General features: G+C 41.1%; 1 protein-coding gene and 1 long non-coding RNA gene across 3 annotated transcripts in view; one reads left to right on the top strand and one right to left on the bottom strand.

The window, feature by feature from the left end:
* LOC109629773 (uncharacterized) overlaps positions 1–13,447 on the top strand; it is a 175,756-nt gene that overhangs the window by 141,798 nt on the left and 20,511 nt on the right. The gene's annotated exons all lie outside the window — the stretch shown is intronic.
* Positions 1–13,447, bottom strand: part of plod2 (procollagen-lysine, 2-oxoglutarate 5-dioxygenase 2) — a 32,742-nt gene that overhangs the window by 11,192 nt on the left and 8,103 nt on the right. For both annotated transcript variants that reach the window (XM_020087666.2, XM_020087665.2), the window contains exons 2-8: positions 8,720–8,811; positions 7,901–8,037; positions 4,964–5,127; positions 2,648–2,760; positions 2,108–2,171; positions 1,711–1,808; positions 242–343 (exon numbers count right to left, since the gene is read on the bottom strand). In XM_020087666.2, coding sequence (XP_019943225.1) covers positions 242–343; positions 1,711–1,808; positions 2,108–2,171; positions 2,648–2,760; positions 4,964–5,127; positions 7,901–8,037; positions 8,720–8,811 — 770 coding nt within the window. The remainder of the gene's footprint in view (positions 1–241; positions 344–1,710; positions 1,809–2,107; positions 2,172–2,647; positions 2,761–4,963; positions 5,128–7,900; positions 8,038–8,719; positions 8,812–13,447) is intronic.

The following is a 13,447-nucleotide window of genomic DNA, read 5'->3' on the forward strand; positions in this document are numbered from 1 at the left end:
TGTTGGAACGGGAGTGTGTGGAGCACCAATGCTTATCTGTTGAAATAGGACTGGCTGGGTACCTCTCCTGCTGTCTAGACTGTCATTGATAGATGGATTGCTCATGCTAGAAAACCAGGCTGTGTATCATCCTTTCCTATACAGGGAGGAGGCTGAAGACAAACTTTCCACAGTGGCTATTTAAAAATTGACTCAAGTGGACAGCAAATAGAAATGGAATGGGATAATTTGTGGGACTTACTTTTAACTGAGACAGGTCCATAACATCGTCGTCACAGTGGCTACACCCATGTTCATAGTTCCATGTGTTGGGGACATAATTGGCTAAGGAGTTCAAGTAGATCTGTAAAGGAAAGAATTCAACGCAGGTGAACAACTGGTTACAGAAGATTAATAGCAACATAAGCAAAAAATCCATGACTCCTCTGTTTTACACCAAAAGCAATGTGTTTGAAATATCCCAACCTGGAAAACAACTTTGGATATTCAGATATACTGGAGGAATAGGAAATGACTGAAAAGAAACACTTCAAACTAAAGACCACAGGGTGAAGAATATCTATCCCACTGAAATTGTGACCTGACAATCTGTTTCTGGACTAAAAGAAAGGTTGTTTTTAGTGATAAAAGTGATTTTTACATGAGTCTGCAAGCCTCATATCTTCAATCCACTTTGAGGAGTTTCAGAGCTGAGGGGCATTGACAACAAAAGCCTGGTCATCTTTAGTCAGAAGCTGTGATTTATTACAGCCAGGGGAGCCCTGTCTGAGGATCTGAGGCTGCACTCTGGCTCACATGGAACAGAAACTTCACAATAGTGCTTTGAAGGTGATTAGTAAGATCCTGATTAACTGGAAGAGTCACGGCTCTGTTTCGTAAGAAGTGGGTAAACTGCTGCATGCTTCAGACGAGGGAACACAGCCGTTGACAGACAGCTATCTTAGTGTGCATAAATGTTATAAATTCTCTGGGGACATATAATTTCCATTGCGCTACTGTTTATGAGTCATTCATCACAGACATTAAAGAGTGATCATGTACATGTCGCCAGATTGAACTTGGCTTGTGGACCGGAAAATAATATCAACTAATGGTAATATATCCATCTAGCAGGCTCTAGCATTAGTGATCTACCATTTCGAGCTTCTTCTCCAGATGCTGAGGCCTCTGGGAAGAGTGACTCAACACTGTGGTGGGTTTGATTCCTTACCAAGGAAGACCAGAGACAGGCAGCTGGTGGTGGAGCGAGACGTGTGAAGAGTTAGGGGAAGGAAAAAGACCAGAGAAGAAAAATTGTACGGACATCCTGCTTTTCAGCTTGCAGAGCCCGTCACTCAAATGTACATGGAATGATGGTGAGGAGAAAATGTACTTTGCATGATAATGTAGTTTTTGGCCAGAGGTTCTTCTCCACTGAATAAGGAGCTGGCTTTAAGGATCAGGGTCTTGCAGGTATCACATGAACAGAATGCATATTTCCTGAGTGTATGTGAACTTAGACACTGAAATGCAATCTTTGGTGCTGAGTGTTAGTTGGATAAAAATCTAAAAGGCATTTGAAAGTCATCAGCAAATGAAAAAAAGAGTTTAATAATTCAACCCAAAGCTAGATGAGCTGTCCTAGATGCAGAGGATTAACTTAGAAGTATATGCTGTGCCATGAGTTGAATATATTATTACATGTGCGGGAGGTCATTATTCCTTACTTACTTTGGTGTTTCCGTTTCCATGGACAACCACCGGCAGAGAGTCGTACACTGTGTTTCTGACTCTCACTCGGTCTGTTCCAAACTTGAGAAGCACTTCATCTGCCAGAAGGAGGAACATGAGACATTTAAGGCTAGGTTATGAAAACTGACTTCCCACATGGTCAAGAGCGGCAAAGCTTTATAATTTGCCCGGTAAGTTGCCAAGTTCTCTGAAAATATGCTGTCTTTCATAGGAGTGTTGGAGTGAATAGGGGAGCATGATATAGGTTTAAGTTCACTTTAAGAGACAGTAGAAAACTGGGGTTGTAAATAATATTTTTTGGAATGTTTGACAAATATTATACAGGTAATCAGGCAAGCGAATCATAGAATACATTTTTTAAAAAGGAATTTCTCACCAACTGCCCCGTTCAGGTTCTGGAAAATCTGGCACTTGTGGTCCAAAGTCATATTGAGTGTTTGCTGAAAAACATGAACATAGAGACAGATGTTAAGCTTTTCCAGATACAAGCTGTGTCTCAATTTGCAGGCTGCATTTTAAGACTAATTGTCTCACAGCAGCGAAATGATGTCCCATTTTAAAGGCTCCTCCAGATGTGGCCGACTAATGTGTCCTTCCATCCCAGAGAAATGAAAGCTGTGGATCTATCCCATGATTCATTGACTAACATTTTCAAAAAGGTAATGGTGCCGGCAAATAACAAGATGTCTGATACTGGAGTATCAGGCTTCAACTCAACCAAACGGCAAATTTAAACATTAAAAAACCAAGGGCAGTAAAACTTGTCTGGACCGTCTAATTGCGGTTTGACCTTTAAGGTGTACGCAGCCATGTGGATCATGGAGGAGGCCACTGAATTAGGACACAGCTACAGTATGTTTACTAGGGATCTATTATTTTTTCAATATGAGTGTTGGCGTTGACACAAGATACTTACTCTTTGTAAGGGATCCACGTATATTTTTGTGTAGAAGAGCTGGTCGTCATCGTTGTCATGGAGTTCCCACTGTGAAACTATTCTGTTTATGTACGGAGCATAGCCGATTATACCTGCAAGTAATAAACAGTATGAATCACACATGTAGCTGTAATTATAGGCTGAGAGTTGTTAATGTCCTATAGCTGGCAGGCTCTTGGTGATAATTACACTCTATCTGCAGGCGCCATAGTCTAAAGATTTCACCCTAGGAAGCTGAAATGCTTTACACAATGTGTGATTTTTGGCCAGAATCCAGAGCATGCAAGAAATGTGCAGGGACTTTCCCTTCCCACAGTTTGTAGTAGTAATAGTAATCGTTAAATGAAGGCCGGTCTGAAAGCTTTAATCTATACATCATCACTGTCCTGCAGTACGTTTCTTGCTGAGCTTCTGAAACAGTAAACATCTCACACCCTGCTAAATGTATATTCGCATGGCAACCTCTCCTCTTGTTTTTCCTGTCGTCTCCTCGTTTTCCTTCTCTCGCTTAAGGTCACTGACCACAGACGGAGATTGCAGGGTTTGGCTATGTCGCTGGTCTATGCCATTTTGCATCCCGTCATTAAAAACAAAAAAAAAAAGCCTCAGACACTGTAAACAAGTCGATGGACAAACATGATATAATCTAAATGGCAGCAGCGCAAGAAAAGTTTAAAGCAAATCACAACATTTCATGTGATTCGTATTGTCAGCAGCTTGTCCACATAATGATGGCTATAAAAACAACAGATCACAGAAAACCCTGGGAAGTGAATTTCTTTCTGTCCCAATGCCTGTGGGAAAAAGTCACTGTTTTGCACTGCTCCCTAGTTTCAGGTTATTAGTCTGAACCCCTTAAATGAACGCACAACCCCAGTGTATCTTGATTCTATCTCCAACTCACTCGACTCTGTGACAAAGCAGTGAGTCTCCAGATGCTCTAAACATTCCCCGATGGTCACTTGAGAAGTATCCATAGGAGCAGAAAGAAAACCTACAATTTTATAGGAACTGCGGCACATTCGGGGGGCCAAGACAAATCCACAAGTCATGTCAATGACAATGAATGCTAAAAACAGTCTCTGATCAGCCTGAGACAGCTAGGCTCCAATATGGGAGGTCAGACCAGGCTGATGACCACAGGGAAGGCAGTAATTCAGTGTCCTGAAGAACGGGCAAAGATGCAGCTGGTCCTGTCATTTGAGGATATACTCATCCTTTGTTAAAACCTTGACTCGTAAAGATGATATACCCAACATTGCAAAAAAATCAGGCACATTCTGTATCGAAAAGATGCAGAAAAACAAGTTAAAAGACTCCAGCTGATCCAGAATATAGCAGATCCTTGTAGGAATTCAAAATGCTCAACAATCCCTTAATAATCAGGCGCAATCATATCATACAGACCTAATAGTAACCTATCACCCCACTGGAACACTGCGCTCCCAGTATGCAGGCTTATTCGAGGTTTCTTCCCGCGAAAAGTTTTTCCTTTCCACTTCGCCAAAAGCCTTGCTCATGGGGGAATGTTGGGCCTCTGTAAATAATATTCTAAAGAGTACCGACCAGCCCTGCTCTTTATTCAAAGATGCCCCAGTGATAACTGCTGTTATGAATTGGAGCTATATAAATAAAATGAGGTTACTTGAAGTCATGCTGACATTATGCTTTGGAACAGCTTTACATGTGAAGTAGATATATCTAGGAGGAAAAAGGAGGATGATCACTAAAACAATACATCTAGAGTGAAAAATGTTTGCAGTTAGTTTTGTTCTGTCAGCTCATGTCCACTGGGAGAGGAAGTACCTCTGGGAGGCCGGGTTACAGGTTAAATGTACTTCCACCTCACAGCAAGAGATAATAATACAAGTCTGGAGGTTACATATTCAAAAACTAACACTGGTCTGTCTCACCACCACTCTTTAGTCACAATAAGGGTAACTGGTGTTTAGCCCGCCCCCTGAATTCCTGCTCGGCCTGCAAGTCTTTAAGGTTTGACAGCTGTTGGTAGAAGATGTAAACCAACATACACACAGGGAGGTGATGGATTTACAACAAGATTAACAATAATATACCTCAAAGTAAAGTCTGTGGCAACCACACTTTTCTCAATTAGACCATTATTAGAGTCCAGAAGGGTTTGGGTTAAAATTTGGGTGAAAAGTGTGGCTTCATTTAGACCAATTGAGATAAACACATTCTAAAGTATGCAACGTAGTTGAGGGTCACTTTTGTCAGGGAGCAGACCTTCAACATTCCAGTATTTCGATCATATTTAGAATTTGTGAAACCCACCTCCAGAGTTGAGGTAGCGTTTCCCACTGCGGACCAAGGGGTACTTGTCAGCAAGTCTCTTATCTGGCCATATCAGTCCCTCTGCAGCAAATAGCACTTTGTGATTGGCCTGCTGGAACTTCCTGAGAATCTCCTCTGGTCCTCCGGCAAAGATTAGATCATAGCTAAAAGGGAGGAGTCAAAACGAAATGCGGTTATTATTTAGTTTTAATCCTTTATGGGTAGTGTGACAGTTTTACTAACTTTATCTCAGAAACACAACCTCAGTCTTTGACTTGCTTAAGACAGAGATAGAGAGATAGAGATCTAAATGTAAACAGTGGACATTCTTCAGTAGGTGAGCGTCTGCAGGCATTCCTGGACTGCACCATCAGGGATTTCTAAAAAGGTTCCTGCTGTGCCAGACATGAATCCACAAAGACACACACCGTGTTGATGCATGCACGACCCATATAGTCCTGTGACAGACTGAGGGAAAACGTGGCCGTCCATTTACACAGGCCATGTGGTGACTTGTTAAAAAGCATGCAATCATTGAAAGGGCAGATATTTCTGGGAAGTGGAAAATCGTCACGTTTCTTTTATTACTTTCTGGGTTGAAATCATTGTAGTAAAAGAGCCGAGTCATGCTGGTAACAGGAATCACCGACTACAACACTGTCTCCTAGAAGTGACGTTTATTCTGCTCTAGTGTCTGCGTTCTTGTGTTTCACATTTTAACAGACTTACATTCATTCACACTACATCTTTACAATCGAACAGCTTTTAACACCTCATTTTCTCTGTTTTTCCTCTTAAATCCAACTCCCTCCCTTTCCCGACTGATTTCTCGGACTTTGGCCTCTCGTCTGGTCTCTCCTCCAGGTGTCTCACTCACTGTCTCGAGACGGGCTGAGTAGCGTTATGGGAGATGATTTACATCACATGCGATCGGTCCGTAAGTTTTCTGGGCCGCAAACCCAGAGCAATAAAAGCTAGAAATGCTGCACAAGTTAAAAATAAGTTGCTCTGTCAAGTTTAAATAATTCTGAATGAGATATAGGATATAATGCTGAGTCCGAATGGGACGGGGTCTGGGTCTGGACCACTGTCCGCCTACAAGTGACCTTGGATAAATACACACACTAGTTTACATAAGGCTTCACACAATCTGAGCCTCCTCAGTTAAACATGTCATGAGAAGAACGGAAGTCTAACAAACATCCAACATTGGCTCTGCTGTGTCCACATGTGGACGACACATGTTCATACAAGAACCCACAGTCGCTTGTTAACTCATCAATCATAGTTACTGCTCCAGTAAAAAAAAAAAAAAAAAAAGGACATGCAATCCATATAGAACATTGATGAAAGAGTTTAAAAACTTAATTACCAGACAATAAAGACCAAACTGGCCTGGGAGCAAATTGGCTTGTTTTACACTTTCTCACTTATTAAGTGTGGAGTTTTTTTCCCTTTTTTTATTCAAGAGTGCGGTCTTTTTTTTTTGTAAGCATAATTCCTTCATTTCCCTTTCAGATTCTGCAATGTTTCCCCTCAAACCCTCTCTCTCACAAATACCCTCTGCTCTCACACACACTGTGTGGTGACAGTCAGGGTCTGGGTCTGGATGGCTGGGCATGTGTGTAATCCTTTGGCACTTTTCCCGTTCATAAACTCTGAAATGCAGACACCATAGAGACACATCGACATCCATTCAGTTGTTTGTTACCTAGCAACAGTATTGGTGTCATTATGTATCAGACAGTACTAATCTGCAGAAATCAGATCAGTATTGTGAGGAGACGGACTCAAACTGAAGCACAGGGCATTTGTGCAGGAATAGTTTATCGCAAGTGAGTGCAGACAAACAGCTCTGAGCTAAATCAGAGCATTTTATACAGAACACGACTTTTGGTTTTTCGAGCATCACTGTACACTCAAGTAGAAACCATTTAATTAAGACTTAACTCAAGAGTTAATTGGTGTTTTAAATCAATAGCGGGCAGGACAGAAGCCAGTGTAGAGTCTAAAGCTGCACCGACACTGCAAACACAGTTTTTTTTTTCTCTTCATTTTGGGGATTCAGCACATGCTCAGAAGTTCAGTAACATATTTCAGTTATCAGAAGGGTTGAGGTGTTACAATACACACGATTGTCTCATTATCTCCTGTGAAGTGTAGATCTTATTTATTACACTAACATCACTTCCACTAAAAGATAAAAATAATACAATCCTGTTTCAGGGGTGTGCCAACTTTACAGGGCAATTATAGGTGAAGCTCTTCATGTGACATGCTACAGTAAGCATCATCATCTGCTGCTCTATTTGAGGAACTATGACCTGTTATTATTCTAAATCACTCTCATTACCTCAGTCGAACTTTCCATTGGCCTTGACAACTCATAATTCAGCTACCTGCAAGTGAGCATTACTCTCCACGTATATTTGCTGATGCTCTGTAATGATACCTCTGCATGAACGAGTGGAGGAAGCAAAGCAATTATTACAGGCTGCCATTGTGAATGAGTTTCACTTTAAATACATAGACCTGTGCTGCAATTTGAGTTTTTTGCATTTACATTGTGATGGAAAAATATTTAATATTTCAAATAAGTAAAAAATAATCTTTGGGTAGAAGCTGAACATCTTTGAGAGAGAGAAGATGAAAACCACATCAAGCAAGAGGAGAAAATGAGAAAAAATCTGATTTAGTGTATGCATTATATTTGTTGGCTGCAGAAATGATGGTTATTGAATATAAATACTAATTCAGTCAGATAAACAAGGATTAATTTATGCTTTGAGAAGCATATTTGATCTTTATGCTGCAGAGATGTTCTCAACTTTGTGAATTTGTATCAATAAAACAGTAAGATTATGAAGAAAATGCAGTAGAAAGAAAGGATCAAGATACAAAGTTAAATAAAACAAATATCTTTGGTTATCAACGTACCTGTCCACGGACAGGACAACAAGATCCTCCTGGTCAGCGAGAGCCTCCATGGCCTCCTTCAGTAGTCTGACTTTTTGCCCTCCACCAATAGAACGACCCACATCTCCGCCCTTCCATGCCTCTCCCATTCCCAACACCTGAGACACAAAACATGATGGACAAATGCTTTTCACTCATTTTTCAATCTTAGTTATTAATTCTGCTTTTTTCCCAGGACCTTTTCCCGAATTAAGTGGGAAAATGGGTCAAAGAAATCTTCTCTAGACAAAGGGTCTGTTATGTTATCCGGTCCACTGACTCATTATTTTTACTCTGGTGTGTAAAAGCTGCCAGAACAAACTTGTCATTGGTTTGTAACATGACCATGAATCAAACACGCAGCTGATGCGCGAGAGGAAAATGTGAAGGTTGGAGTTTGCAATAACCTCATGGGTCCAAATTACCTGAGGTGCTGAGGAAACACCTGAGTTGTTGGGGTTTGCAAGTGTGTGTCTGCAGGAGGTGGAATAAAAACTGGAGCAGAAAGATCTGAGGAAATGTGAGCAGGGCATGAACTCGGCGCTCCACGCCACAAAAAGCAATGTTTTTTTTATTTTACTATTGGTTTTCCACCACAGAGAGGAATTCTGCACCCACACTCAGCAGCGTCACCGTAAAGTCATTTTTTGCAGCTTGCCGCACTTCACTGTTTCCTTTAATGGGCCTAATCAATCTTGTGAATTGTTTTTTTAAGAAGAAAACATTTGGCTGCTGCGTGTGTGTGTAGCATTGTGCACTGGGACAAACCTCTCCTTTAGAAAAGGAGAAGAGGATCCTTACCTTCACAGTGTAGTTGAAATAGTTTGCGGACTGCATAAAGCGGAGGAAGCCATCTGTTTCCTGTGTCGCTACGGTTAAGACAAGCAATTTTTCTGAAAAAGAAAGGAGAGCACATTTCCGCAGCTGATTACAGGGATTTGGGAATATCCTCTTTCAGCAGAAAACTTGTGACCTCTTTAGTTGTGAATTCAGCTTCATACATCACATGAAAATACATATTTTAGATTATTTAGATTTAAACCTCAGTGAAGCGAGTTCCATGTAAACCTCAGACCTATGTCAACAAACTGGTAACTGTTTGGTTTGGCCTTCTGAGGTATAGAACCATAGTTTTAATTGGATTCAAAAACAGAGGCATATATTTTAAACCTGGACTCCATGGTTTCTATATCTTCCTGGGTTAAAGGAACTCCCGAAAACCTCCCGGACATTTCCAGTGGTCATGAGTGTTGAAAGTCTGAGGTTTCAGGAAGGGTTAGACCAAATACAAATTAGCACCGAAGCGTCATGTGAAGCTCGAGAGGCAAGTTTTCACTTCTTCTGTCGTGAGGATGGAGCTTTGATCAGAGCGGCTGAAATCTGTTGATGTGGGCCAAGGAGGGAAGTAGTTTCAAGATCTGGTTCGTAAAACACTATTATTACATGTGGGTGGGGAGGGGGCACTAATTCATCCCCAGCTGTGAACAGATTATTTTAAAATGTGCTAAATGTTGTTATGTGTTAGTATTTTCGACATGCAGACACTTTAATATAACTTCAAAAGTTACTTGAAGACTACTCTTGCTTTTCATGTTTGTAGAGCCGATGTGTCTTTCTGTTTAATATGCAGCACTATGTTCCAATAAAGCGCTTGTAAATGATTTACTATTCTCCACTGGCGAGTAGAAGCGTGAGAGGAGACATTGGGGCTGTGTAAAGGCCTCGAAAAGAGCTAATCCAAAGAGCACTCTGCCCCAGGACACAGCTCAAGAGCTGACGTTACATCTTTTAGAATAAAAAAGATGAACACATATTTATTAGATCATTTTCTGGCAGTTTTTTATGAGCCTGGAGCGTGTGGATTATTTGTGTTGTTGACTCCACAGCAGATCTCACCATGTACGAAACAAATGAAGTGTCTAAAATGTGACGATTTGACACTTTGTTTCAGTAAAAACACATAGACTGTATGTAACGACTCCCAGAAACGAGGCCAAAGCATCTTCATCTGGCTACAATATAGATCATATCCCCCGTCTCCTCCATGTTAGCAGATGGGACATGAGCTAAACTAAAAAAAAATCTAAAATGTCAGAAAAGAAATTTCACAAAGATGGTTTCTCTCTGTTCAAATTTTTGAACACAGAGTTTTCGAGTAAGTGTTTTGCTAAGTTTAATTAGTTAAAGGGGCGGGACTTCAATTCCACTACTCCAATCCCCCGATTGCCACGGCACAGACTCTGGCTCCGAAAGACGACATCGATGCAACATGGCAGCCGCTCGTGTTCGGGATATTTTAGTGGGAGGAAGTGAAGACGTCCGTTTTTATATACAGTCTATAAGTATAACCCACCTCACTCCCACTGGTCATGCAAAGCCTCTGTGGCGCCCATGAAAGGGAAAGTTATGACACATGAAAGAGAACAAATATGTTGACATAGTGTCTGAATCTATACCAGACTGTCTGTGTGGATGTTAAAAAGTTGGACATAAAATCAAGTTACGCTGTATTTGTATTATCTTACATTGGAGAAATGAATGATATATAGGAGCCTTTTCATTTCAACCAAAATCATCGACCTCCCACTCACTCATCTGCACTCAAGTACATTACAAGCAGCTCTTTTCCAGCTTTTCCTATCATTGTGACTTAGCCATGCTCTCATCCCAGTCTAGCCTGTGGCCCTGTCACGGCTCTAATAGCCATTCCAGCACTGCTGTGAACAGACGTTCTTTTTACAGGTTGGAAAAAGTCCCCCCCCGTCCGCCTCTAACTTCTCAGCTTCAGATGGCACATGTCCTATTTTGTGTGAATACTTTCTTTTCTTTCTTTTCTCTTTCTGTCCCTATTGCCACCTTGGGTCTCTGGAAAGGTCTCTGGTCAGAGTTAGAACAACGTTTCAAATTATCATGGTGCGGAGGGACGGAAAGCCTGCTTTGTGCCACAGGTGTGTCCCTGTTCTTGTACTTGGCTTGAAGACAGGGGATGATGGAGCATAGTGCTGGGAGCGGACGATGTCCCGTACATCTGCGAAATACATTTTCCATGCAGGTTATTTTAATGCTTACATGAGAGTGTTACATGCCCCCTATTTCCCGACAACAGCATGTTGTAGAACTTCCTACTGCTAAACATAAATAAGTGTTTTTGGCCTGAGAGAGGACAGTTTAAAAGTCAGTGCTCAGCTTGAATCCGTGACATAAAAACTGCAAATCAATACTGAACTCTTTGTGTAGTCTTGACTCGGAGCTTAACTTCAACAGCCACATAAAGATATTTATGGCATTAGCCGACTATCACGTGTAAAATTAAAATCTGTCTGAATCACACACAGAAAAACGAAGTCATGTTTATCGTCAGCAGGAAAGACTATTACAACTGTGTGTTTAGTGAAAAATCAGCTGCAGCTCATCCAGAACGCTGCGGCCAAGAGTCCACAACAACATCAAGAAACTAAAACACAACACACCAGTTCTTTCACTGCACTGGCTTCCTGTGTGTAAAAGAATGGAGTTTAAAATCACTATACTTGTCATCTCAGATTTACTGGTATGCTGTAAAGCATCCAGACCGTTCAGGTCACCTGGGAAAGGTTTACTCAGCGTTCCCAGAATCAAAAGCAAACCACTTTTTACTCCCCCACCTGTGAAACAAGCTCAAATGACCTACTTTTATATGCACTTTTAATATATTACCAATGCATTTGTAAATTACTTTGAATCAGCTTGTGTCCAAATGATGCAATAGTACTGGGAGTAAACTTGACTTCTAACTAGGTTCAAAACATAGACTGTCTAAAAAGGACGACACATCTCCATCGCCAAAATATTGTGGATATGAATGCTGCCATCTTGCTCCTATGACGTCATTTGTAGCCTGAATGTGCACAGTAGCAAAAAAAGTGAACTTCGACTTTTTAGAGAAGGCGTCTAAAGTACATTTAGCCTCCAGGGGCCGATTGGCTTCACTTTTGGGGAGTTGTCATGTCGTCCAGCTTTGGATACAGTCTATGGTCTTGTGTTCTTTATGTCCTCAGGGAACTCCTGCTTCCTCCCACAGCCCGAAGGCATGCAGGTTTGTGAGTGTGAATGGATGTTTGTCTCGATGATGGACAGGCGACCTGTACCCTGCCTCTCGCCCAATGTCAGTTGGTTCCAGTCACCCCGCGGCGCTCATAGGTGGATGGGTAGCGTTTCAGTGGCGTCTCTGTGGAAAGTATTCTGGTGCAGAGTATTTTGTGCTGGGATCTCTTAGCGTGAGATTTTTTGCCTCACATAATGTTGTGCTTACATCCAGGAAACATGTTTTGTCTTTCATCTGTGCAATCAACTAAACACACTTCACTTTTTTCTTCCCGTAAAATCCATCACCAACAGCTTTGTTTGTTTCTGTGCCATTTAAAGAACGGTGAGCTGTGTTTTAATTATCTAAACTATGCTTTGCCTTCACTGTAATATTAATTATGCAAATCACAAACACAGACTTGCTTGTGATTCCAGAGAAATAGCCTGACACCAAACATCTGTGATCCCTCTGTGACTTTGCTTCGACATCATAGACCCACACACTTTCCTCTTGCCACATGAGTGCATCCCAACAAGCGGCTCAGGGATAAGTACAGCCTGGGGATGCAAACTTCCTCAGATTTCCATTTTTGTTTTACTACTTTACAAGTGTTACATTAACACTTGTGCAAGTCTCTTTCATGATCGTTCTTAACCCAATTTCTAGTGGAAAAAGATCCATTAGAATTCACAGCGGCCTCATGTGAACAATGAGGCTGGAGACCTTGGCTGGGTCTCACTACATTGTCACCAAATACAGCACAAAGTGCCAAGGGAGTAATTATGATGTGTTGATTCACTGCCAAGCGGAGGCCATTTATCTCTGTCTCTCTCCATCACTTTTGTGTTACATTAAACTGCAGGTTGACAATAACCTTCTTCAACTGCAGTTTTTGATTGGGCTTTCCATCACTTCCTGGAAATTTCAGTTTGGCACACTGTTGTCCGACAGATTGATTAAATGCACATCTTACAATGGATGACAGGCTAAAAGGGACTGGCCTCACACTCTTTACGTGTAAAGGTGCCAATTTTTACACAAAACAAAAAACCTGGCAAATTAATTTACCCATATTTCATCCACACTTCTTTACACAGCTAAAATTAACAATTTAAAAGTTATTAAAAAAGTTTTCACCATCTCGAAGCTGTGCACTTTCAGATGCTGCATAAAATGCTGCATAAAAGTTGATTTTACAATGTGGTGTAATAAAGGGGATGAGGTTTCTTTCAACAACACTCTCTCAGGTCTCAAGTGAAAAAGGAAAACTAATCTCAAATATATTTCTAGTCTTTAAAAGCTGATTTTCAGTCTCTATTGAAATATATAGCATGTGAACCAAATGCTGCCCGAGAGGTTCAGAAGAGCATTAAAAAAACTAAACCACATCGTGGTTTGGAAAAAGTCAAGCGCCACTATATAGTATTACTTATAACTAGGCAAACTTATATAACACATCAGTA

The sequence above is a fragment of the Paralichthys olivaceus genome, chromosome 17, assembly GCF_024713975.1.
Source record: "Paralichthys olivaceus isolate ysfri-2021 chromosome 17, ASM2471397v2, whole genome shotgun sequence".
In the NCBI taxonomy this organism is placed as follows: domain Eukaryota; kingdom Metazoa; phylum Chordata; class Actinopteri; order Pleuronectiformes; family Paralichthyidae; genus Paralichthys; species Paralichthys olivaceus.